General features: G+C 31.8%; 1 protein-coding gene across 1 annotated transcript in view; it reads left to right on the top strand.

The window, feature by feature from the left end:
* The window catches only part of BRWD1 (bromodomain and WD repeat domain containing 1), a 146348-nt gene that overhangs the window by 64358 nt on the left and 54197 nt on the right, over positions 1-27793 (top strand). Inside the window, exons 16-27 of the mRNA XM_031959203.1 lie at positions 3662-3790; positions 4054-4279; positions 6227-6415; positions 10326-10509; positions 11826-11919; positions 13398-13523; positions 21522-21631; positions 23418-23607; positions 25958-26083; positions 26195-26302; positions 26761-26885; positions 27337-27419. Of these exons, the coding sequence (XP_031815063.1) occupies positions 3662-3790; positions 4054-4279; positions 6227-6415; positions 10326-10509; positions 11826-11919; positions 13398-13523; positions 21522-21631; positions 23418-23607; positions 25958-26083; positions 26195-26302; positions 26761-26885; positions 27337-27419 (1690 nt within the window). The remainder of the gene's footprint in view (positions 1-3661; positions 3791-4053; positions 4280-6226; positions 6416-10325; positions 10510-11825; positions 11920-13397; positions 13524-21521; positions 21632-23417; positions 23608-25957; positions 26084-26194; positions 26303-26760; positions 26886-27336; positions 27420-27793) is intronic.

The raw sequence follows: 27793 nt of genomic DNA on the forward strand, positions 1-27793 counted from the left end.
GTGTTGTTTTGGTTCTACTCACTTCATTTAACATCAATTCATGTAAGTCTCCAGGCCTCTCTGTATTCATCCTGCTAGTCGTTTCTTACAGAACAATAATATTCCATAACATTTATATACCATAACTTAATTCAGCTATTCCCCAACTGATGGGCATCCACTCAGTTTCCAGTTTCTTGCCAGTTCAAAAAGGGCTGGTACATACATCTTTGCACATGTGGATTGTTTTCCCTTTTTATTAATCTCTTTGGAATACAGGCTCAGTAGAGACACACTGCTGGATCAAAGGATATACACAGTTGGTAGTCTTTTGAGCATAGTTCCAAATTGTTTTCCAGATTGCTTAGATCAGTTCATAATTCCCCCAACAATGCATTAGTGTACCAGTTTTCCCATATCCCCTCCAACATTTATCACTATCTTTTCCTATCATCTTAGTTCATCTGAGAGGTATGAAGTGGTACTTCAGAGTTGTATTAATTTGCATTTCTCTAACCAACAATGTTTTAGAATATCAGAAAATTTTCATATCTTTTGATCATTTATCAATTGGAGAATGGCATATATTCTTAGAAATTTGAGTCACTTCTCTATATATTTTAGAAATGAGGAATTTATCAGAACCCTTGGATGTAAACATTTTTCCCCTAGTTTTCTGATTCTCTTCTAATCTTGGATGCATTGGTTTTGTTCAAAAACTTTTAAATTTAATGTAATCAAAATTATCCATTTTGCATTTGTTAATGTTCTCTAGTTCTTCTTTGGCCATAAATTCCTTCCTTCTTTACAGATCTGAGAGGTAGACTATCCCTTGTTCTCCTAATTTGCCTTTAGTATTAATATTAACCCTTTATGTCTAAATCTTGAACCCATTTTCAACCTTATCTTGCTATACGGTCTGCACAAAATTCTATGCATGCATTTTGCTCTCTTGTATAATCAGTTGCCTCGGAGAAAGGCCAACTCTAAGAGGACTCTGTTTAAGGGCATTCATATTTTTGCAAATACTTTGATTTTGAAAAATAAAATTTTTTTGGAAATACAGTACTGAATTCTATAACTGTACATACTTTATTCCTATCTCACATGACCACATTGTCCTTCTTACCAAGACAAATTTGTTGAATATACCACTTTATTTTTCATTACCCTGCAGATAACCTGAGTTTATTTCTTAACTGCTCACTCACTCCATATATATTAGATGAATGTGTTGCCAAAACCTGTTGATTTTGGATTCATAATATCTCTTGTATATGCCCTCTTCTTTCTTCTCTGAAACTACTTGCTTCATTCTTTTATTAACTTATGCCTGGATCGATTCAGTTGTCTGCATTGATTTCCTTGCTTCAAGTTTCTCTCCAGCCCATCTTCTACTCAGCTACCAGAGTTATCTTAAAAAGTATTAATCTGATCATGTCCCTATCCTATTTTATTATGTTGAGAAACCAACATAATACTTAAGTATTAGCAGAACTTAACATCTCCTCAAAGCTATGCCTCAATTAGAAACATCAGCTTGATTTCATATTGCTGGCCTCACCCTTATCAACATTTTCTGCTTGTTCCTCTAGTGGCTCCCTGTTTCCTCCAGGGTCAAATAAAATATCATCTGTTTGGCTTTTCAAATACCCCTTCATAATTTGGCCCATTTGTTACTTTCCAGTCTTTTTATAGCTTAACAAGCCCTCTTATTCCTTCCCTTCAAATCCAGTACTATTCTTCACATAAGAAATTTTGTCTTCTAATTCCTGGCACATTAACAGGTTTTCCTCCATTACCAGAATGTTGTTCTTTTTTTCTATTTCTTGATTCCTTCTGAAAAGAAGTCTTTTCTATTCTTCCTTAATCGTAGTGTCATATCTCTGAGATTATCTATTTATCCATTATCTATACTGTTTTTAAATAGTTGGTGCATGTTCTCTCTCCCATTAGAGTGCAAGTTCTTTGAGAATAAATTGGTTGTGTTTTTCTTTTTATTATTAGTGCTTAACATACTGACTAGCATCTTAAAATGCTGGGCTGCTAGGTGGCTCAATAGATACAGTTCCAGACCTATAGTCAGATGTGGCCTGATCCTTTCTAGCTGTGTGGCCCTCAGAAAGTCATTTAATCCTGCTTGCCTCCATTTCTTTTATCTGTAAAAGGAGCTAGGGAAGGAAATTTATTTCTACCAAGAAAACCTCAAATGGGGTAATGAAGAGTTGGACAAGATTAAAATCTGCTGAATAATAATAAATGCTAGATGACTGACTAAAACTAAAATGTTCTTCTGATTGACTGATTGATGCAGAGGGATCCATGCCATATGGAATGGGAAGAAAACAGAAAATAAGACGGATAGCCTTTAGAAGATATCTGTTCCTTTTACCTCCCCTCTAATTTTGGTATTTCATTATGTCTAGAAATGGGGAAAGAAAGATGAAAAAATTGAGGTCAGGAGACATTTCCCCTACATTCACTTTTGGGAGAAATGGCCCATCTTAAAGTTATTGCATGACATCCAATAACCACTTCAAAACTGATCTTATATGCCATTTTATTGTCTGAAACTCTGTCTGCCTTAAGCTACCCACAGAGATTTTGTCTCTAATATTACTATTCCTGGTACTTCTCAAATTTTCTGAAGGTTCAGGGGTAGGAAGAGGAGTGCTTCACTGTGAATCTGTTGACTCTGGGTACTTTTCTGTGTTTGTTCTTTAGCAGTGGAGTAGAGAAGAGGGTGTTCGTGAACATTTTAATATTAAAGATAAAAATCCTTGAACTAAGCAGTATGACTACTATGGATGCTCAGTCAGTAGTATCAATTCACTTATATCTATGAAAGAAGATTGTGCATTTTCAGTTACAAAAATCCTGAGTAATAAAGAAATCCATGTATATGTGAAAAGAAGTATAGAACTACTAAGACCAGACATTGTAGAAAAATAATTACATCAAAGTTCCACTGGCTCTGCCACAAGAGAACAAGTAGAAGAGTAAAAAGAAATGAGAATACTTTGCAACTGATTGGTAGTCTGGGTGACGTGCATCTTGTGAATTTGGGTGATTATAAGGATGGTGGTATCCGCTACTGAAATAAAAAAAATTTGAAAGAAATAAAGGATGGCTTGGGATGGAGAGAAGGGTGGGGAGGTAGAAAGAGCATTTTGAATATTTTTAGAAGTTTGTTTCATTATGTTGATATCTATGATAAAGTTTTTAAGATTACATATTGCACTGTATTTTTTTTTTTTTTACCATATTGTAAGTTATTGTTCCTATTAAGATTTATTGAATTCTCTCTAGGTTTGTTTGCTGTATATGTTTATTAAATATGGGATTTAAATTTTTTTTTGTTATTTCTGTTCTATTCTACTAGTCTATTTTTCACTTTTTTTTCTTTACTAGTTTTCTAGAGAATTGCTATATGATCTGGGAGGGAAATTATTGATAAATCTAAAATAATTTATTTCTAAAAACTTAAATAACTTCAATTAACTATTAAGGTGCTTTGAAACTTGGTAATTCTGTATTTCATTTGAAAATATGAATTGAGTAATGATAATATTTAATGTAAAACCTGTTTTTTTTTTATCTTCTTTAAATGTTCAATCAAGAAAATATTTAATTGAAAAAAATTGTCTCTGTTTCCTCCAGTATTTTCAATTCTGTTTTCTAGATTGAAGGACAAGGACATGGAGCTGTATTTGACTGTAAATTTTCATCAGATGGACAGCATTTTGCTTGTACAGACTCTCATGGACATCTGCTTATATTTGGATTTGGTTGCAGTAAACCTTATGAGAAGGTGACTTAAAATTTATATGCCAAATAAATTTGTTAATAGAATTATAGTCATATATTATGTATGAGCTTAGATTTTCTTATATTTCATTACTCCTAGGACATTCATATTCTATTTTGAATTTAAAAAAAAACTTTATATTTTACAATCCTTTTTAAGGAAGATTTGCTCTTGATTTATGAAGAATTTGGTATTTGTGATTAAGCCTTTTCTTATTGTTCAGACTCTTTCTGTTACATTTTGAAATTAAATCTTTGTTTTTCTAGATTCCTGATCAGATGTTCTTCCATACTGACTACCGACCACTGATTCGCGATTCAAATAATTATGTCTTAGATGAACAAACCCAACAGGCTCCTCATCTTATGCCTCCTCCATTTTTGGTGGATGTAGATGGCAATCCTCACCCAACTAAATATCAAAGATTAGTACCTGGTCGGGAGAACTCTGCAGATGAACATTTGGTTCCACAGCTTGGATATGTGGCAACAAGTAAGATGAAAAGGCTTTTCATTTTTAAATAAGCTTACTCTTTTCTTTGTTTCTAGCATTTATGAAGATGGATATAATGTGATAAATGAATCTGTTACTGTACTGTGATAAATGATGAATATGATGACTATGAAGGTGAAGGTGAAGAATAATGAAGAATAATATGGGCAAAATCTGATAAATTAGACAATATGAATATAAGGGAAAAAAATAATCAAAGCATAATGCTGTCAAAGAAAAAAGTGACTATGCTTAACCCCAAAGAAATGAGAAGGCAACTGTCCTTTGCTGGGGTGGGGGATGATGTATATAATTTTGGAAAATGCTTTATAAACAATTGTCTCATTTGATCCTCATAGCAATCTTGAAAGATAGGTGCTCTTGCCTTCATTTACAGATAAAGAAACTGATGCAGACAAACTAGGTGATATGCCTACATACAACTTTATGTTTGTATGTATATGTATGTCATACAACTTGTGTATGACTTACATATGTATGACATATGCATGTCATACAACTTATATTTGTCTGAAGTTGGATACAAATTTAATCAGGTCTGATTCCAGGCCTAGCACTTTATCTATTGCCCATGATCACACAGTTATTACTAAATAAGGCAGGATTTGAACTCGTCTTCTTGACTACAAATTCAGTCCTCTAAAATTCAGTCCTCTGTTCACTATGCCGCTATAGCTATATATATATATATATATATGTTAGTATAGCTATATCCCTTGTTTTTAGAAAAAACTGCATTTTTCCTTTATTGTAGTAAATCAGGAATTATTTGTTTTTTTAAAAAACTAATTGGGTAAAGAAATAATATACTGGCAGTGTGAGACCTTTAAAGTTTAATTTTCAGTTTTACAAATAATAGTGCATTTTGACTATCTCAAAGATGTTTTTATGTTCAAATATTGACTTGTGCCAGTTAATAGAAATGTTAATCCATAACCTTCTCCAGTTTTGGAAAATATGCTATTTTTTGTTTTTATATTTCATATATTTCCTAGAAAATTATTCCCTCTCAGCCATTACTTACAAGAAAGTTTGAAAGAGGAAAAAAAAAGCAATATATCCAGAAATTCTGAGAGATATACAATGTTTTATATACATCATCCCCCACCCCAGCAAAGGACAGTTGCCTTCTCATTTCTTTGGGGTTAAGCATAGTCACTTTTTTCTTTGACAGCATTATGTTTTGATTATTTTTTTTCCTTATATTCATATTGTCTAATTTATCAGGTTTTGCCCATATTATTCTTCATTATTCTTCACCTGCTTTTCATAGTCATCATATTCATCATTTATCACAGTGCAGTAACAGATTCATTTATCACATTATATCCATGTACCACAACTTTTTTTTTAATGTCCATTCTCTAATCTATGGCTTTCTACTTTGTTTTTAGATATTTGGTACTAGGCAAAGTTGTGTTATAAGTATTTTGATGTACATTAGACCATTTTTCTTTATCACATATCATTGGGATCTTTGAGTTAATGTAATGGTCAGTCGTGGGGTTTAGTTCAGAAGATATGAGTCGTAACTTTTCTTAACATAATCTAAGTTTTTTTCAGAACATTTAGACTAATTTACAGCTCCAACAACAGTGTCTTTGTCATCTCACTCTTTCCAATATAATTATTTTCTTTGATCTTCTTAGACAGTTTGAAGGGTATGAAATAAAATCTGAGTTATTTTATTGATTCATATTTCTATTATAAGTGGTTAGATCTGTCTTTTCACTTGGTACTGGTGATAGTTTTTCTTTTTTTTTTAATACTTTTTTATTTTTTAAGAAGTCAAATGTTGGAGTTTGTGTAACTGGTGTTAGTTTGAAATTGTAGATTTTAGAGTTATTCGTTAGTCTTTAAATTCTGTTATACAAATTGCATTCTTCTGATGAAATATTAACAGTTCTTTCACATTGTACTTGCAAGGTGATGGAGAAGTCATTGAACAGATAATAAGCCAACATACCAATGATCTGGATGAACAAAATCCAGAAGCCAGGGTTCTTCTAGATGGAATGATAAGACAGTTACAGCAGCAGCAAGATCAGAGAATAGGAGCAAATCAAGATGTTTTTCGAAATGATTTTCCAGATGGGGAAGAAACACCAAGAAGAGGTAATAAATAGTGGAAGTAATGCAACTTTTAATATAGGCAAAATTGAAATAAAAGTTATTAACTGATAAGTTGATTCATGTTGGAAAACCTTTACGTCTTAATTTGCATAGTGGGTTGAGGAGATTTTTGTGCTATTATATTCTCATTATATACCTTAAAGTGGATCCACTCGAGTACCTATAGTAGACTTCAATTAAAAGCAGGCTTATTTGTCAAGTGAGCATTTTCAAAAGTGTTTAAGAGATTTTGTTAGTTAATAGTAATTCTTACCTGTTGAGCAGTGGGTTTATTTTATTTCCAAAAGATTGTATGCGGTGGTGATGAACATTGTACACCAATTAAAATTCTTCGTTCCACATTATTGTTTCTGATGTAGTAAATCTACATTTTTGTAAGATTTTGGGTTCCACATTTCTTCTCCCTCCCTCCCTCCCTCCCTTATCTGTCGCCTTTCCAAGACAGGAAGCAATCTGATGTAGGTTAAACATGTACAATTGTTTTAAACATTTTCATATTTGTCATGTTGTGTAAGGAAAAAATCAGACCAGAAAGGAAAAAACCATGACAAAGAAAAACAAAGAGAAGGGTAGAAAAAACTATGTCTCAATCCACATTCAGTTTCCACAGTTCTCTCTCTCTCTGGATGCAGAGGTATTTTCCATCTCAAGTAAAGACATAATTTTCAAAGAAGAATTTATTGTGTTTGGACAGTGGCAGATTGTTAACAGCATTGATCTACCTACTAGAGTTTTTTTTTAATAAACACCAGGAGTAAATCATGCAAATGAAAATGTAATTTTTTAAAATCTAGTTATACATGTGTATTCATTTAAAAAACAAAACAAAAACATATTTTTATGTTGGGTAAATATAATATTTCATGTTGGGAAAGAAAAATCAGGACAAAAGGGGAAAAAATCACAAGAGAGGAAAAAAAAACCCAGAAGAAAAAGGACAAAAAAGTGAACATTCAGTCCTGATAGTTCTTTCTCTGGATGCATATGGCAGTTTCCATCCACAATTTATTGGGATTGAATTAAGAACTTCATAATTGATCATCACACAGTCTTCCTGTAATAAACTTTTTCTAGTTATTTTTTCCCCTGTATCTTTTCTTCCTAATGTAGGCTCATTTAATGCTGGTCTCTGGGACTATATACTCTAAAATATTTTACAGATTCTTTGGCTGTAATCAAACATTTAAGTGTTTGCTATGTGGGTAGCACTGTGGTAAATGATGGGGCTATATATATATATACAAAAAATGAACATTTTTAAGATGCTATGTATGTATGTACACATAAATGTTTATATGGGATATATAAAGGTCACAGGAGATACCTGAAGCTATGATTTCATTGGCATGTAGATGAAGAAAATCTCTTAGTAGAAGTCAGAGTCTTCTCTACGGGTTAGAAAGTTATTGAGGACTGAGAGATGTAACTTGTCCAACCGCTATGTCAGAGGCTTGGTTTGGATCCAAATCCTTCTATCTCTAGCCATTATATTGCATTGCCTCTTTAAAATAAAGAATAAATAAAAGTATTTAAAGATAATTATTAGGGAAGAATGGTACTAGCACTTTGAGGGGATAGGCAAGGAAAGGCTTCTTGTGCTTGAGTTCCATTTTGTAGGAAAAGAAGGATTTTATGAAGAGAAGTGCATAGAGGAGACGAGACTGAGGATCAGAGAATTTAAAAGATTTTGCCCAGATTTCACTGGCAGCATTTCTAGAATTGGAACCCAGATCTTCTGCTTCCAGGTCCAGTGCTCTTTCTTGTATTTCATGTTTTTGTCTCCCTACCTTATCCCTTCTTGGAAATTTATTTATAGTGACATTTACATTTAGTGTTTTAAAGTTTTCTAATTGCTTTTTTTGTGCAAACCTGTCTCACAATAGCCCTGTGAAAGAATTTAATATAGTTTATTCCTTTTTAAAGAAATCTCCTTGTAGGTGGTTATACAGCTAAAAACATCAGAGAGAAGAGTTGAATATAGAACTTTGTGATCTGTTTGTCCATTTAAAGACTCTTCTAACCACCACCACATCCCTACAAAACTGATTTGTTAAAATGTGTAGAAAATAAAATAAAACATTTTATTACTTATTGTCTCCTTGAAAATTCATGCCATTGCATATTATAGATCTTGTGTAGCTATGAATTGTTTTTATCCATTTTGGATTCAGAGATCCCATTTTGCTATCATTTCTCAGGGGTACTTTTGATAGCAAGATTTTCTGTTATCTGCAGAAATGCAGAATTACTAGTTATAAAGAGATTATACATGTGCTATACATGTATTTAACTTTTGAAGACTATTAAATAAACCATAATAAAGGAATTTAGGGGAATATTGCACCAAAAATAGTTAAATATAAAGTTAGAGAACCAGAGGAACATTTGTAAGAAGTTATGTAAATCAAAATAACATGATCCATTCCTATTATAGAACTAAAGTGAACATTTAAAAGTAGGAAAAACTGATAACGTGTAGCAGTCACTGTTATTACCATACCATTAAAGAAAGCATTCTGTTAGACTCCTTGATTATCATTGTAAAAGATGACCCTCCCATTCCATAATTTTATGTGAACATCTCAAACAGTCATTTAGGGAAAAAAAAAACATTAATTTTGCAGAAATTAGATATATAACTTGCTTTGTTGAAGTAAAGGTCTTCTGTTTAGCAAAAATTATACCCTCATTTTGAAAAGGAAACTTAAAAAGATTCTTTAAAATCTTTAATATCTTGCATTATTGGAAACTATAGTTTAGGGAGCATATTAAACAAGCAGGTGTAGGTTGCATGGTGAATAGAGCACTAGATTTAAAATCAGGGAGACTCATCTTTCTGAGTTCATATCTGATCTTAGACACATAGTAGTTGTCAGTTAATTGGGACAGCCACGTAATCCTTTTTGTCTCAGTTTATTATTTGTAAAATGAACTGGAGAAGAAAATAACAAACCACTCCAGTATTTTTACCAAGAAAGCCCCCAAAAGAAAGTCAAGAGATGACTAAATATCAACAAAGCATGGTAGGAGCATTCATTGTGTTTTGATTTGTAATGAATGCTGGCATAGTATTTTTTCCCTAAGGAACCTTTCTCTGGTTTTATTTACTTTTAATATCTACATTACAAATAGATCAAATTTTAAATATTTAAAAGCAATAGCATATGCATAAAACTAAGAAAAAGTTTGGGTTGATAAGTGGTTCTATATGGTTAAATGGTGAATTTATGTGTATATAGTTATTTGTATGCTCATTCTCTCATGGTCATGTTTTTATTTTTGTTTTTTTGGTGAGCCATTGTGTATTTTAGAAAAACATATAATTCATCACCATGTTTTTACTGTAAGACTTTCTAGCTTGCTAGAAAGTCCGAGCTTGTGCTTTGGTAGTATTACGTAGACTTTGAGAACTCAAGTCTTAAAAAAACAAGGAAATATCAGAGTAGAATTCTTTGGTAGATTTTGATAGACAAATGAAAAAAAAGGGTTAATGAAGTTGATCTCATTAAATAACCAACCATATGTGAAGATTTTCATGGGTGATTTTTCTAAAGTGTTAATTTTTGGAATAATTATTATTTCTGGTATACATTAATCAAAAATATCCTGTAGTGAAAAATCAAGATTGTAGCATTAGTTTGTGACCAGCCATTATATAGTACTGAATTTAAAGATAATGCTTATTTCCTTAGGTGTTTTGATAAATTGAGGTTTATTGTCAGCTAAATATTTTCTTATTTTGGATTTATATGTGTACATATATCTCAGTCCATAAAATAAATTTAATTTTGGCATAATTTTTGATAGAAAATTTCTATTCTCTTCATAATTATTTTACATTAAGATATTGTACTAGACACATTTTTTTTTTCACTTCATACATTCCCCCTAGGTTTTAGAAGACTAAGTTTAGATGTCCAATCTCCTCCAAATATTGGTTTGCGTCGTAGTGGGCAAGTTGAAGGCGTCCGTCAGATGCATCAGAATGCTCCACGTAGTCAGATTGCCACAGAACGTGATCTGCAAGCTTGGAAACGAAGAGTGGTTGTGCCAGAAGTGCCACTGAGTATATTTCGGTTTGTTTAAAATTTTGTTACATTGTTTTAGAGTAAGGAGTATATATGCATATGTATACACATACACACAGACTTAGAGTACATATCTTCATATGTATCCTAACATTGTGTATAATTACATAGGACGATGAAATGTTTATTTTTTATAATTCTTCCTCAGGATTGGTGATTTGATACCTATATCTTACAAAAAAAAATGAATATATAGATATAGATGAGCAGTGTAACAGTTTGGTTTGGAGTTGGGAAGAGATCTGTGTTCAAATCCTTTGTGAACTTGAGTGGCAAATTACTTCACTTTGTGTGCCAAGGCAATTGTATAAGATTCATATTCCAGATGAGCTGCCATTGTGTGTAGAGAGTGCTTATATCATAAATTTTGATGAAATCACAGGTTCTTATGCATGCCACATAAAATCAATTTTCCAATTTTTTAAAGAAAATTTCCTTATTTAAGCAGAACAGGTGCAAAGTGAATTTTAAAGATATATCCAGATTGTTAAAAACAGAGCTTTCAAGTGGAAGGGTGCTTTTAAAATTTTGGATTTGAGATTTCATTTTGGGATATGCAGAATTGTCAAAGTCATTTTGAAAGTAGATGTTTCCTTTTTGAAAGTAAAAACTATCCAGTGACTAGTAGAATGGATACTCTTAATTGAATAGTAAAGATGAATAGTCTAGCAATTTCTGTATTTTAGTTAGACTCCAGTACTGCAGGGTTTTATTTAGTTATTAATTTTTGTGACCTCTTTGTACTATTTGTTTATGGAATATAATCAGAATAAATAATATGGAATAGTAACACTTTATGTCATCAACAAATAAGTGTAAGAGAGATCACAGAATAAGAATATAATTTATTCTTCTTGTTCCATATTATTTGTAGAATTTGTTTTCTTCCATAGGGGAAAGGAAATATGTTCTTCAGAAATTCATGGTGAAAAGTCCAATTTGATTGTCTGTTGATAGTTTAAAAAGTCATCATATATAGAATTTCCTTGAGCTATATTCTCAAGGTAAATTACAAGTTAAAGAATGGTGTTTTTCTTCCATGTGGGAAAAACATTACTAATTTAGGGTCTTAATAGTTTGCATTAAATTCTGTTTTTGTTTCTATTTTTTTCATTTTGACTTTTGTTCACTTTCCCTTTTAACTTACAGGAATCTTACAATGTTCGTTTTGTTTTTTTTTTCCCTAGTTGAATCCTTTATTTTAAGAGTCACGGTATTTGTAAAACATTTAATAATATGTCTAAGAACTTTTTGGGATGCTTGAAGGCATATTACCAAAACTAAATCTTTAAAAATTCTTACAGAAAGCTGGAAGACTATAGAATTGGAAAAGGTGAAGAGGAGAAAAATCTTTATATAACAGAAAGAAAAAAGAAGCCTCTTCAGTTAACTCAAAAGGTATGATATACAGTTAAAATTTTTTTTTTTTTCGATGATAGAATAAGATGGAAATTTATAATTCAGATTTGTGTAAAAGTTTGCATTTTAAATGATTTTCTGAATATATTGTAAGGCTATTACCAGAGAATTATGTAGAAATGTTAATAGGACTACAAGACTAGTCCATAAGTGATTAAAAATAAAAAATTATTGATAAAAATATTAAATAGCATCCTTGGAAGAACAACTCGGGGCATCCCTAGTCTTCCCATGCATCTCTAAGATGTATTACATTCATAAACTGTAGTTGTTTCATTCAATCCCAATTAATGGACACTTACTTTTTGAGCATGGGGGAAGTGCACAGTAATTTTAGAATCAGCTGCCTCTGCTGGAGGAGGATTATTGACTGGCTAGAACAAAAGCTGATACTAAATTAGGAAAAAAGGATAACAGAAAGAAGATAGTACATGCTCATTAGCAAGATTTGTGAATGATTGGTTAGATAATATCATTTTTTAAAACAGTGAAAAGCAATTGAGAGGAAAGTGATCCTGTGGGTAAACAATAAAGAACCCAGTTACATCATCAAATCATTATAAAAGCATTTGTAGTTGAAACAGATGGACAATTAGCAATAAAAACGAAATAATTATTTTTAATGGAAACATATCTTAGTCCGATTGCAGACCTCATGGCAGAATGTCAGGGCTCATTTCCATATAGGCCCTACTTATTTGAAATATGAAGGTACTTAAGATAAATGCATACTACAGAAAATATGTGTGCTGGATGTGACAAAATTTGAGAAGCATTTAGAGTTTGTTTGATTTTCAAAATATCTCAGTTACATAAAAATTCTAAGAAAAAGTAAAGCTAAAAAAAAGAATTATAGTGCTTTCTGTACTTGGGACACTGCTGGGTGTGGCACAGTGGAAAGAGCACTGGATCTGGAATCAGGAGGGCCTAAATTTAAATCCAGCTTCGGACAGTTACCAACTCTGTGACCCTGGCAAGTCACTTAAACCTGTTTGCCTCAGTTTCCTTTCTACAAAATGAACTTGGAGAAGAAAGTGGCAAATCTCTCCAGTATCTTTGTCAAGAAAATCTCAATATGGGGTCACAAAGAATAAGAAAGACACAACTGAACTAAAAGAACAATAGCAATTATATTTTCTTATCCTTGTAAAAAGCTTGGAGAATGGTCTTGCAGAGACACTTTTATGTCTTTGATAAAAGAATGAGAAGTGAATAGACTTTGACAAATAATTTTCTACAGTAAATGAATTTGTGAGCAATATTTTTCCATAGTATTATAATGTAATTTCTCCATAATTAATTTGACTTTTTTTTGTTAGAAATGTTAATTGTTCTCTGTTTAAATAGTAATAGGTAGTAAAATTTTTGTATTCTTAGCATATTTAAACCTTTGATTTTAATCAATCTTTGATTCTCATTTCTTTTTATTTTCCTACATGTAAATCTGTACATATTAGATGGTTCCAATAGCCCGTTCCAGACAGAGAAATTTTAGAAATAAATATTCAGGTTATGAAAATAATTTCAGTCATCTTGAGTCATCATCTGAGGAAGGAAATGAGTCTCCTAGCTTCACGAGACAGGTAAGTAAGTAATGGAAAATTGAGATGTATGAATTAATTCTGAATAAATTTGGTTTATTTTCACTTTGAACTAGCCAGAAGTTTGAGACCAAATCTGCAAATCCAAAATAAATAAAATGTTGTGAATTTGATTGTTGTTAATAATCAAAATAAGTCCCTTAGTTAAATCCTCCTTGAACGTTGATAGGCAGAAACAAACACACACTCACACACACGTGTATAATTATGTATATTATAGATTTCTATTTTTGAAATTGCATGATTAAATTTAAGCAGTTTTTTTTAATTTTAGTAACTTTTAGGTCATTTGCTATTGCTATAGAAATAATTTCCTGTTTTACTATCACCCATACTTTTGTTCTTGGAATCTTTTTAAATTTATTTACACCTTCTCTCCTTAAACAGAGTATTCTGAACATATATTTAAAAGAATTTAGTGACTTGTTGATGAGTCAAATTCAGTATGAATATTTATTTTGTGCCTTCAGTTTGGCCTTGGCTTTTTTTCCTGCTTGTATCATTTCTTTACTAAATCTTCACAATAATTGTTTTTGTTGTTGTTGTTTTTCCAAATACAGGGTATCCCAAAAGTCTCAATGCAATTACTCTTTTTTTTAAAAATATTTTATTTCCCCAAATATATTAAAAGATAATTTTCAACATTCCCCTTTGCAAAACCTTGTATTCCAGATTTTTCTCCCTCTCTTCTCTCCTCCCTTATACAGCAAGCAATCTGATACAGGTTAAACATGTGCAATTCTTCTAAATGTATTTCCATATCCATCAAAAGCAGTCATTCTTTAAAGGCTAGAACTACACTAAGCCTTTTGAGATACTCCATTAATTTCTTTTATGTCATCATTTGTAGATATTGTGCCCTATCCCCAAGCTTCCTAAATTGAAGTTTGAATTTCTCTTGGCACAGAGAAATAAAAGTAGATAGTGTTATGACAATATTTTAGACCATTGGATATATTGTTCTTTGGTTCTTTCTTTGTTGTCCTTTAGTTCATAGAACTCTCCCCATCTTTCTGTTGAACCATCTGTATCCAGTTTTGTAATATACAGTGACATTTTATGTTTATATAATAGTTTGTTCAGCCATTCCATCAGTGAACATTATACAGTTTGTTTCCATTGCTTTACTATCACCAAAAAAAAAATCAAAAAAATGATGCTATGAATATTTTGATGTATATAGAGCTTTTGTTTTTTGTCCTTGCGTATACAACAGATACTATCTCTTGGGGTATGTGGAGTTAGGAATTTTAATGTTTTAGTCAATTGATAAGTTCAAGGGTTTTTTCTTTAAATCTTATTTATAACACCTTAAGATTTGCAAAATACCTCACATAAAATCTCATTTGATTCTCACAATAATCCTGTGCTGTTATAAACTCATTTCAAAGATAAGGCAACTAAAGCTAAGGAATAATGTGACTTGTTTTGAGATGACGAAACTGGCAAATGTCTATGGCTATATTTGAATTTGAGTCTTCTTGGTTCCAAGGTCAATGAACTTTCCACTTTACCAAATTGTCTCTACATAGTTATTTAAGTTTATTTTTCTTATTTGTATTTTTTTAAGTTGAGACTAATTTTATCATTTTTTTTCTCTCTTAAGTGTCATTTTCTCCAATTACATGTAAAAATAGTCTTCAGCATTCATTTTTATAAGATTCTGAGTTCTGATTTTTTTCCTCTTTTCTCCCTTACCCTCCCAAAGACAGCAAATAAATTGATATTATCAATCATTTTAAGGTACAATCATTTTAAACTTTTTTCTGTTTGTTTCTCTCTCCCCTCTACCCCAATGAAACACTACTATAAACTTATGTTTCCATAGTGAACATTCATCTGTTTAAAGATCTCTAATAAGTGGAAAGTACTACTATTCAATGCAATTGATTTCACTTAGGAATTTAGGAAGATTTTCCTAATCAATAACTTAAATAATAATCTGGAATATCTAGGCTTTACTTGAAATTTTTTTGGGTATTTTTGGTCTATGCTTTCTTTTACAACATGTCAATGGGAATATTTTATATGCTACACATGTAAAATCCATATTGAATTGCTTGCCTTGTCAAAAGAAGGGGTGAGGAGAGAATCTGGAACTCCAAAAGGTTTTAGATATTTAGAGATATCTTTTTTTTTTAATCTCTTTTATTTAAATATCTTGGGAGAGATACTAAATAAATTTCAATTTTTATTTATTACTAGGAATATTTTGATACATAATTTTTTGGCAAAATATCTGTCAGTGAGACCACTTGGTCAAATATATGGATATAGATGTTTATATTCAAAGTAATCACATAATTTTTACAGAATTCTTATAATAAATTCACAATTCTATTTTTGAAAATACATTTTTTTAAAAATATAAAAGCATTGCACATTCAGTATAAATTTTACAAAATTTGTCCTTTTCCCAGCTTGACATCTTCACTCTGACTTGTATAATTTCAATTGTTTATACTTCATTCCAAGCATCTATTCCATTTCCTTTCCTTAATTTTAAAGCCCGTGTTTTCTCTTAACAGACCACTTTGGCATTTTACCCATCATTTTCTTTTCATTTAGGCAGCTAGGTGATGCAGTGGATAGAGCATTGGGTTTGGAATCGAGAAGACTCATCTTTATGAGTTCAAATTTGCTTTCAGATATTTACTAGCTGTGTGACTCTGGGCAAGTCACTTAATTCTGTGTGCTTCAGTTCCTCATCTCTAAAATGAGGTGGAGAAGAAAATGGCAAATTACTCCAGGATCTTTTCCCAATAAACCCCGTATAGGGTCACATAGTCAGACATGACCCAAATGATTCAACAAAGAAAATTGTTTCATTTAACCTTTTCTCATTTGCTTTGGCAAGTAATTTTTTTTCCTTCTCTTTCAGTCCTTATTTCCTTATTCCTTAAACATATTCCTTCTCCAGTTCTTTTGCAGAAGCCAAAAGTAGAAGCGGATTTGAATATTGTTTTACAAATTTCCTTCTTGATTTCATTTCCCCACTATTGATTAGAGAAATTGAAATTAGTCTCTGGCTTTATTCACAGAATCCCAGTCTATCCCAAGTAATTTGCAGTTTCTTCCTCTTTATTTAGATCAATTCTTTCTTTTTATTCTCGCTCTTTGTATAATACTTGCCACTTTAGAATATAAGTATTATTCCCGATTCTTTGTTGTTTTCATAGTAAAGAATTATATTTTCTGCAGAGATAATTATGTCCACTCTGCTTATCTTTTGCCCCTTTCTTTTATTCCTTATATGTAATAGTTCTAGAATTTTCTCAATAAGGAAGAAATCTTTACCTTTGTTTGTATGAGTGAAAATTCATTTTTTTATTTTCAATTAATAATAGCTCTTGAATGAATACTTTTTACCATGTTAAAGAAGGGAGCACTTCAATTCTTTTAGTGTTCTAAGTACAAATAAACATTGGGTTTTGTCAAGAGCCTTTTCTACATGTGTTCATGTCTCAGAAAAATCAGAGCAAAAGGAAAACACCATGGGAGAGATATTAAAAAAAAAAAAAATAGAAAGAAGTGAACATAGTATGTGTTGATTCATGTTCAGTCTTTTTAGTTCTTTTTCTGGATGTGGATGGCATTTTCTATCCAAAGTCTATTGGAATTGCTTTGGATTGCTGAAAACAGTTACTGAGAAGAACCAAGTTTTTCATAGTTAATTATCACACATACTTGTTATTTCTGATTCTGCTTTGTTTTGCTCAGTACTTTTTCGTGTAAATCTTTCCAAGCCTTTCTAAAATCTTCTTGTTCATAATTTTTTATAGAACAGTAATATTCCATTACCTTCATATACCACAACTTGTTCAGCCATTCTCCAGTTGATGGACAATTCTTTGAAACTTTCTCTTTTGTTTCTTCTATCACAAATAGCATACTGTCGCCTTCAGATAGTACCATAACTTGTTCAGAGACTGCCCAACTGCTGTGCATCCTCTCAGTTTCTAATTTTTTTCCACTTTAAAAAGAGCTGCTATAAATACTTTTGCACATAAAGAGTAATGATATTTGTTGGATCAAAGAGTATGCAGACTTTAATAGTCGTTTGAGCCTAGTTCCAAATTGTTCTCTGGAATGGTTGGAACAGTTCACAGTAACACCAATAGTGGATCATATACCTGTTTTTCCACATCCCCACAAGCACTTGTCATTTTATATTTCTGTCATATTAACTGCTCTTGAGGGCTAAAATTGTTGATTTTTTTTTTAATTGTATTGCTCTCATTTTCCCAGCTTTTTCTCTATCACTTTCATTTTTTTTTAATTTATCTTTTTTGTTCTTTTTGAAATCTCTTCTAGAACTTCTTTTTGCTTATTCAAAAATGTATTTTTTCAGAGTCAGAGTTACAAAGAGAAATCCCATTTAAAGTAACTACTGATAGTATAAAATATTTAGGAATCTATCTGCCAAGGGAAAATCAGAAACTTTATGAGCAAAACTACAAAACACTTTCCACACAAATTAAGTCTGATCTAACTAACTGGAAAAATATTAAATGCTCTTGGATTGGCGACAAATATAATAAAGATGACAATACTACCTAAACTAATCTATTTATTTAGCCTATACCAATCAGACTTCCCAAAAACTATTTTGATGAATTAGAAAAAATAACAACAAGTTCATAGGAAAAACAAAAGGTCAAAATTTCAAGGAATTAATAAAAAAAAAAAAAAATCAAATGAAGGTGGCCTAGCTGTACCAGATCTAAAATTATATTATAAGGCAGCAGTTACTAAAACTATCTGGTATTGGCTAAGAAATAGACTAGTTGATCAATGGAACAGGTTAGGTTCAAAGGACAAAACAACCAATAACTTCAATAATCTAGTGTTTGACAAACCCAAAGACCCCAGTTTTGGGATAAGAATACTATTTGAGAAAAAATTGCTGGGAAAAATTGGAAATAGTATGGCAGAAACTAGGCATTGACCCACATTAACACGTACACAAGATAAGGTCAAAATGGGTTCAGGATCTAGGCATAAAGAATGAGATCATAAATAATTTGGAAGAGCATAGGATAGTTTACCTCTCAGACCTGTGGAAGAGGAGGGAATTTATGACCAAAAAAGAATTAGAGATCACTATTGACTACAAAATTGAAAATTTTGATTATATCAAATTGAAAAGTTTTGTACAAACAAAACTAATGCAGGCAAGATTAGAAGGGAAACAATAAACTGGGAAAACATTTTACAGTCAAAGGTTCTGATAAAGGACTCATTTCAAAATATATAGAAATTGACTCTAATTTATAAGAAATCAAGCCATTCTCCAATTGATAATGGTCAAAAGGATATAACAGACAATTTTCAGATGATGAAATTAAAACTGTTACTACTCATATGAAAGAGTGTTCCAAATCACTATTGATCAGAGAAATGCAAATTAAGACAACTCTTGAGATACCACATACACCTGTCAGATTGGCCAGAATGACAGGGGAGGGATGTGGGAAAACAGGGACACCCGATACATTGTTGGTGGAATTGTGAATACATCCAGCCATTCTGGAGAGCAATTTGGAACTATGCCCAAAAGTTATCAAACTGTGCATACCCTTTGATCCAGCAGTGTCTCTACTGGGCTCATACCCCAAGAGATACTAAAAAGGGAAAAGGACCTGTATGTCCAAAATGTTTTGCAGCCCTGTTGTAGTGGCCAGAAGCTGGAAAATGAATGGATGCCCATCAATTGGAGAATGGTTGAGTAAATTGTGGTATATGAATGTTATGGAATATTGTTCTTGAAATGACCAACAGGGCGAATACAGAAGGATTAGGCCGAGACCTACATGAACTGATGCTGAAGGAAATAGGCAGAACCAGGGAAATCATTATATACCTCAACAACAAAACTGTGAGGATGTATTCTGATGGAAGTGGATTTCTTCAACAAAGACAAGCTCTAACTTAGTTTCAATTGATCAAGGATGGACAGAAGCAGCTACAGCCAAAGAAAGAACACAAGGAAATGAATGTAAACTGCTTGCACTTTTGTTCTTCCTCCCAGGTTATTTATGCCTTCTAAATCCAATTTTCCCTGAGCAACAAGAAAACTGTTCAGTTCTGCACACATATATTGTATCCAAGATCTACTGTAATCTATTTAACATGTATAGGACTGCTTGCCATCGTGGGGAGAGGTGGAGGGAGGGAGGGGAGAAATCGGAACAGAAGTGAGTGCAAGGGATAATGTTGTAAAAAATTGCCCTGGCATGGGTTCTGTCAATAAAAAGTTATTTAACCAAAAAAAAAAAAAAAAAAAAGTATTTTTCTTTGAAGCTTTGCTTGGAGATGTTTTCAAGTCATTTTCTTTTTCTGAATTTGTATTTTAATCTTTTCTATCACCATAGTAGGTTTTTGTGGTTATTATTGTTATATATTGTTTTTGTTTGTTTGTTTTAAATCTTTTTTTTTATTATAATAACTTTTTATTGACAGAATTTTTTTACATTATCCCTTGCACTCATTTCTGTTCCGATTTTTCCCTCCCACTTTCCACCCCCCCCTAGATACCAAGCAGTCCTATATATGTTGAATATGTTGTAGTATATCCTAGATACAATGTATGTGTGCAGAACCAAACAGTTCTCTTGTTTGGGAGAATTGGATTCAGAAGGTAAAAATAACCCAGGAAGAAAAACAAAAATGCAAACAGTTTACATTCATTTCCCAGTATTCTTTCTTTGGGTGCTGCTTCTGTCCAGCATTGATCATTTGAAACTGAATTAGGTCTCTTTGTCAAAAAAAATCCACTTCCATCAGAATACGTCCTCATACAGTATCGTTTTTGAGGTATATAATGATCTCTTGGTTCTGCTCATTTCACTTAGCATCAGTTCATGTAAGTCTCTCCAAGCCTCTCTGTATTCATCCTGCTGGTCATTTCTTACAGAACAATAATATTCCATAACATTCATATACCACAATTTACCCAGCCTTTCTCCAATTGATGGACATCCATTCATTTTCCAGTTTCTAGCCACTACAAACAGGGCTGCCACAAACATTTTGGTACATACAGGTCCCTTTCCCTTCTTTAGAAACTCTTTGGGGTATAAAAAAAAGCACTATTCTCATGACTCAAGATTACAACCTAAATATTCTTATCCTCATTTTTCCTTGAATTCATTATTTGCCAAATCTTGTTTATAAAACCTCCACTGTCTATTGTATCTGTTGGTTCTCCCTGCTCACAACCGTGATTCTTAATTTATATTCTCAACAATGGCAATAGTCTCTTAATTGCTTAATTGGTAATTCATTTAATTATCAAATCTACTTGTTCAGTTATAGTTTTGCTGAAGACTTTTAGATTTACATCTCTAAATGACTATCATATATCCCAAACTAGAATTCCCTTTTTAAAGCATCCTAAAAATAAAACATATTCCAAATTGAACTTAATATCTTTCTCTCCTAAAAAAAATTATTGACATTGCTTTAAATTTCATTAATCATGTTCCTTTACTACCATCTACAATGGAAATTGAGTCTTTACTGGGGCAGAAGGTATATACATTGTGTGAGTGTGTGTGTGTGTAATATAATGTTATTTTTATATATATTATATATATATAATATACAGTGTATACAAGGTTGTTGTGTGTAGAGGACAAGTTTATGAAATGTTACTCAACTTTAAAAAGGTATGTTTCATTTCTGATTGGTAAGGAATATAGAGGTTACAGATTTATCTTATTTTGAGGATATGAGGTTTACCATTTTTATGAATATCAGTATTGTTTCACTTAGTACTTCCTTGTGCTACACATTAGAGCTACGAAGACAAAAATATAACATTTTCTGTTTATAAGCAACTTCGTGAGAGAATAACATAAAACATAATTAAATGAAATATATTTAAATGCTTTTTATTTCCTCTTTTAGCCATTCTTTCATCAAAGAATAAAATTATTGTTCTATTTTGTATTCCTTATCCTCCATTGTTTGAATCAGGATACGGCAACTCCAGATCAAAGTGAAGATTCTGGCAGTTCTGAAGAAGAAGAGGAAGAAGAAGAATGGAAAAGTGAAGAAAAAAGTGAAAGTGACAGTGACAATTCTAGGTATGTTGGAGAAGCACCATCTCAAACCTTGGGGACTATCAAATAGAGTCTATATATAAATAGCGCCTCCTTATATATAAAATATCATTTACTGCACTTTCAGTCTTCACAGTAAGAACTGATATATGAAAATGAAATGGGAAAAATAATCTCTTCATTTCAGTTAAAGAAACTGAGGCAAATGAAGGTTAAATGTCTTGCTCAGGATCCCTCAGTCAAATAAATATCTAGAGTCATATCGAAGTCATATCTTCCTTCCTCCAAGTATGGTGCCACTATCTCAGTAACCATTTATAAAATACTTGCCAAGTTCCTTTATTCTGAGCACTGGAGATTCAAAAACAAAACAAGACGGTTGCTACTCTCAAGGAGTTCACCACATTTTTTAATTGAAGGAAGCAATCATTTAAATCTGAGAAGTGGGCAGCTAGATGGCACAGTGGTTAGGTCACCAGCCCTGAAGTCAGGAAGACCTGAGTTCAAATCTAGCCTCAAACACTTAAAGCACTTGCTAGCTGTGTGATCCTGGGCAAGTCACTTATCCCCAATTGCCTCAGCAAAAAAATAAAAAAAAATCTGGGAAGCATTTGCTAAGTCTCAGAGATGGCAGCATAGAAAATTCATTTGTCCTATCCTTTCCAGAAGCAATAATATTGGTTTGAAGACTGTTTTTAGACATAGAGTGGATTCAGGGATATAGAAATGTTGATAACTAAATAGATGATTAGATAGCATATTAAGCAAAATTTATGGTGTAGAGCTGGCCAGCTAAAATGGGTCCACGTATGTTTGCTGATTTACTAGGACAGTATGGCACCAGGGGTAAAACTTTCCGGGTCATTCATTTCACCTCAGCACAGCTCCCATTGTTAATGAACTTTTGCTTTGTAGCAGGCTGAAATCAGCCTCTGTGCAGTTGTTGTTTTTATTATCCATCTTTATAATAAATGTAATGGAATAAATGATGTTTAACATCTTTCCTAGTTTTAAATCAGTAGTCTTAGGAAATCTCATTTTCCCCCCACATACTTACACTTCTCATATTTGAATTAATCAGCAAATAGTTGTTTAAAGATAGGGACTCTGTTAGGTGTTGGGGATGAGAAGATCAAAGGGAAATATTTGCAGCCCTTAAGGAACTTCTTAAGGAAGTCTTCTTAGCTTCTTAGCTTAAACACCTCTAGTTCCTTTAATTTATATTCCTGCAGACTGTCAGATTTTTAAGTCATATTGGTTTCCTTTTTTTTTGAACATATTTTTCCCCAAAGAAGTGTTCTTCAGTATTAGAGAAAGTGGTCCCATCGGTTTCTAGAATATTACAGGATGCTTACCTCTCATTCTAGACACTATACCCAAGATCAAGTTGACATAATGTCGTGTACTGGATTCTTTAATTTACTAATTGACATCTCAGATGACTTACTGTAAATAATTGTCAAGGAGAAATTTATTTTCTTACTATTAAGAATAGTAATTGGACCTATAATTTGATTATAATAAGTAGATGCTATTGGGGATCAAAACCTTCTCTGTCTTAAAAAGGTGTTTAGAACATTGAGAGGTCCTTGCCTTAAAGGTAACACAACTAGTATTTGTCAAGAGACTGGACTTGAATCCAATTCTTCCTTGAATTGACACCAACCTTCTATTTATACAATCATTGCTATTATACTTAAAGTTTTTCATTTGTTTCCTTTGAAAATTTAAAAAATATATTTGGGAGAAATCATAAATTTTTACAACAGTCCTATTAGTTTTTATTTAGTTAATTTTTTTTTTTTTATAGTGATTCTTCAGCCAGATATTCTGATTGGAGGGCTGATGTTGGTATTAATCTTCAGCCTCCTTTAAGAACCTCATCTCGTCGTAGAATCATACGGTATTGCAGTAGCTCAGAAGATGAAGTATCTGTTGAGAAGTTATCTACTCCAAAGAGAAGGAGAAAGAGAAGGAAAAAATGTAAACCTAAGAAGTCGGTATGAAAAAGCAAATCTGTACTTTCTATACATTTCTTTTTATTTATTTATTTTTAACAATTTTTTATTGACAGAACCCAGGCCAAGGTAATTTTTTACAACATTATCCCTTGCACTCACCTCTGTTCCTATTTTTCCCCTCTCTCACTCCACCCTCTCCTCCAGATGGCAAGCAGTCCTATACATGTTAAATAAGTTACAGTAGATTTTGGATACAATATATGTGTGCAGAACCTAACAGTTCTCTTGTTGCTCGGGGAGAATAGGATTTAGAAGGTATAAATAACTCGGGAAGAACAAAAATTCAAACAATTTACATTCATTTCCTAGTGTTCTTTCTTTGGGTGTAGCTGCTTCTGTCCATCCTTGATCAATTGAAACTAAGTTAGATCTTATCTTTGTTGAAGAAATCCACTTCCATCAGAATATATCCTCATACAGTATAGTTGTTGAGGTTCTATACATTTCTTTCTTTTTTTTTTTTTAATTTAATTTACCAATTTAATTGTAAGCATTTTTTCCCCTCCTTACAACCTCCCTCCTTTAATTTATATATATATATATATATATACACACACACACACACACACACACACAGTTAAGTAAAACAGATTCCTATATTGGCTATTTCCAAAAACTTGTTTCATTTTTTTATTATTATGTCCGTCACTTTTCCATTAGGAGATGACTAGTGTGGTGTTCACCTTTAACTCTCTGGAATCCTGATTTGGCTTTGCCAGATAGTTTTAAGACTCAGAATTGTTACTTTACACATAATCCTGTCTTTGTTTATTTCACGTTGCATCACTTTCTGTAAATCAGGGGTGAGGAACCTTCCCTGAATATAAAGCCTATGAAATTATTCACATAAATCAACAGTAGGTGACCGTGGTTGAAAGCTAAGTGCAACAATGTCCCTCTTCTTGAGTTCTGTAAGTTGATAATTTTGTATATCCTGCCAGTTTGGCCAATAGCCAAATATTCAAATGGTCCTTGGTAGAAAAAAAAGATTCCTCATTTCTGCTGTAGGGACTCACAAAGTTTTCTGAAATTGTCCCTTTCATCACTTTTTATGGGATAGTAGTATCCTACTACATTAATAAAGCAGAATTATTTTGTGTCTTAATTTTTTTGCTATTTGTAAAAAGATCTGACAAATAATTTTTAGCTTTAGGATCCTTTGAATCTTTCTTTGGTCTAATTGTGATATATGTCAAGTAGTGGTATCAGATATATCACTAGGTGATATATGGCTGTGTACGGTTTAGTGACTTTTGGGTCATTATTCTAAATTGCTTTCTGGAATGACTGGAGAGAAAAAAATAGAGCTACGTTACAATACATTAGAATGTCTGTTTCCCCCAGCTCCTGCTATGAGGTAGAAATTCAGAGTTGCTTTAATAAAGCATTAAAATGATTAATGTTTTGGAGTACATTATTTTATTTTTATTTTTTTTTTATTTTTTTTTTTTGAGGCAATTGACATTAAGTGACCTGCCTGGGGTCACAGCTAGGAAGTGTTAAGTGTCTAAGGCCAGATTTGAACTCGGGTCATCTTGACTTCAGGGCTGGTACTCTATCCACTGTGCCACTCAGCTGACCCCAGGAATACTTTTTTTAAAAAATTACAACCTTTTTTATCAAAGTGAATGACTTTTTTCTTAAAAGTTGAAATCAGTCTCCTTTTAATTTTATGGTAATCAAAATTGTCCATTTTATCTTCTGTGATTCTATTCCTTTATTCATGAACCTTTTTTCCTTATCCATAGATCTGAAAGATAAAATATATTCCTTATGCCTTTATTTATGATGTGACCTTTTATATCTAAGTCATTTATGGAACTTATATTATTTGATATGAGATACTGGTCTAAGAACAATTTCTGTCACATTGCTGTTCAATTTTCCAACATTTCTGTCAAGGAATAAATCCTTAACTCCATTAGATGATATCTTTTGAGTTTATTAAACATCAGGCTTCTAGTTATTGTTCCGCTAATGAATCTTTTTTCTTATTTCTTATATTGTTTTGATGATCACCGCTTTGTTGTATGATTTGAGAACTATTATTGCTAGTGCCTTTTTCTCCTTCTCTCCCTTCCCCTTTATTTCTCGAAATTCCTGACTTTTGGTTCTACCAGATTAAAATTAATACTAAAATTAGTATTACTTTTTGGTAATTTGATTGACTTGATGCTAAATAAATAAATTTAGCTAGTGTTGTCATTTTCATTATAGTGGCTCAGTTTCAAAGAGCAATTAAGATTTCAATTATTTAAGTTTTTCTGTTTCTGTAAAGAATGTTTTGCATTCATAAAGTTTTAGACACTAGTATTTTGGTCTTTTGTAGAATTTGCAGAGGATGACTCCAGCTGAGCTTGAAAATATAGAACTTTTATATGAATTTCATCCTCCAGTTTGGATAACAGATACTACACTTCGAAAATCTCCATTTGTTCCTCAAATGGGTGATGAGGTAAGATTGGTAAATTTTTTTTAAATATAATAAATTTTGTTATGTAATAAAATCAATCTTCATTATTTGCGTTTCAAATTTATTTTGTATGCCTTAATTTTCTTTTTGTAGGTAATATATTTTCGACAAGGTCATGAAGCTTATGTTGAAGCAGTTAGGAGAAATAATATTTATGAGCTAAACCCCAACAAGGAGCCATGGAAGAAAATGGATCTTAGAGTAAGTCTTATTACCATAATTTATTTAAAAAATTTTGCTTTTCTCCGCATTCTTAACACTTAAGATATAACTGGTATATTTGGAAGGTCTTAGTAAATGTTTGCCTATTTGACTATAAATAATTTGTAAATTCATTTTACAAAAGTTTTGGGAAAACTATATATAGTCATGAAATTTCCATTTGTCATTTTTACAAAAACAAATTATTTTGTATTGTTATCTTCTAAACCTAAAGATTTAATATGTCATTAATGTGAAGGAAAATATATGTGATAAATGGTTAAAAATGCTGATCATAAATATGAAAATAAAAATTTACTTATGGCCTATACAAATTATAGCCTATACTTAAATGGATAATGTTTATCTATAAAGAAAGATGTACAGAATCTTTAAGAATTTGCTTAATAATGCTTTTAACAGTGCCATTCATGTAACTTTTTAAAAATCTCTTGAAGGATCAAGAATTGGTAAAAATAGTTGGCATGCGGTACGAGGTTGGTCCCCCTACACTCTGTTGCCTTAAACTCGCTTTTATAGATCCAGCCACTGGAAAACTTCTGGACAAGTCCTTCTCTCTTAAGTAAGCTTTTTTGTTTGTTTGTTTATATAAATTAAATTTTTGTATCTCTAATAAAAGTGTTGTTCTGTGTCAGTGGATTGGTGCTAATAGCAAATACTTAATTTTGAAAAAGGATGAAAAACCTTGTCATATCTTCATTATAGATTAAAAAAAAAAACAAGACTTAATAGGTAGTTGAGGAGGTTCATAGTTATATCCATGATCAGGTAGGGAGGGTAACAAGGACAGATATAAATGGGTTTTATGTAGCAGCCACTTGGTGTTTGGGTCTTAGGTTTGATACTCTGTTGTACCATTCTTGTCATGTGTTGTGAAAATTGCTGACCTGTGAGAGAAATTTATTTTATTTTATTTTTTGTTTTGTTTTTGGAACTGGGGCATGTAGTAGACAGAAAAGAATATTATTGGTTGGAATAATATGCAATAAAATTGATAAAATCTATTATTTTAGGTATCACGATATGCCAGATGTTATTGACTTTCTTGTACTGCGTCAGTTTTATGATGAAGCACGACAAAGGAACTGGCAAGCTCGTAAGTCTTTTGAGTTTCTTCAAAACCTTATATGTTATAATAGATTAATTAATTTGACTGAATAATGTTCATTTTGTGGCATTTACATTAAATAATGCCTTTTCAAGATTAGTAGTTTGTGGTTAATACTAATTTCAATTCATTAAACATTTAGTATCTACTCTTTAAAATACATTTAGTAAATTCTCTATTTTTTTCTTTGAGATAGGCATGTTTTGGGAAATTAGTTACCATTTAAATTATTCCTTGTGAATGGTGAATATTTCTTAGAACACAATTTGGCTTAAGCATTCCTAGGCTATAAGCAGAAAACTCTTTAAAATTTATTCAGATCTTTGAACCTCATTGCTGTGTTAATGCAAATTTAGATGGGA

Source organism: Sarcophilus harrisii, chromosome 3 (genome assembly GCF_902635505.1).
Source record: "Sarcophilus harrisii chromosome 3, mSarHar1.11, whole genome shotgun sequence".
Taxonomy (NCBI): Eukaryota; Metazoa; Chordata; class Mammalia; order Dasyuromorphia; family Dasyuridae; genus Sarcophilus; species Sarcophilus harrisii.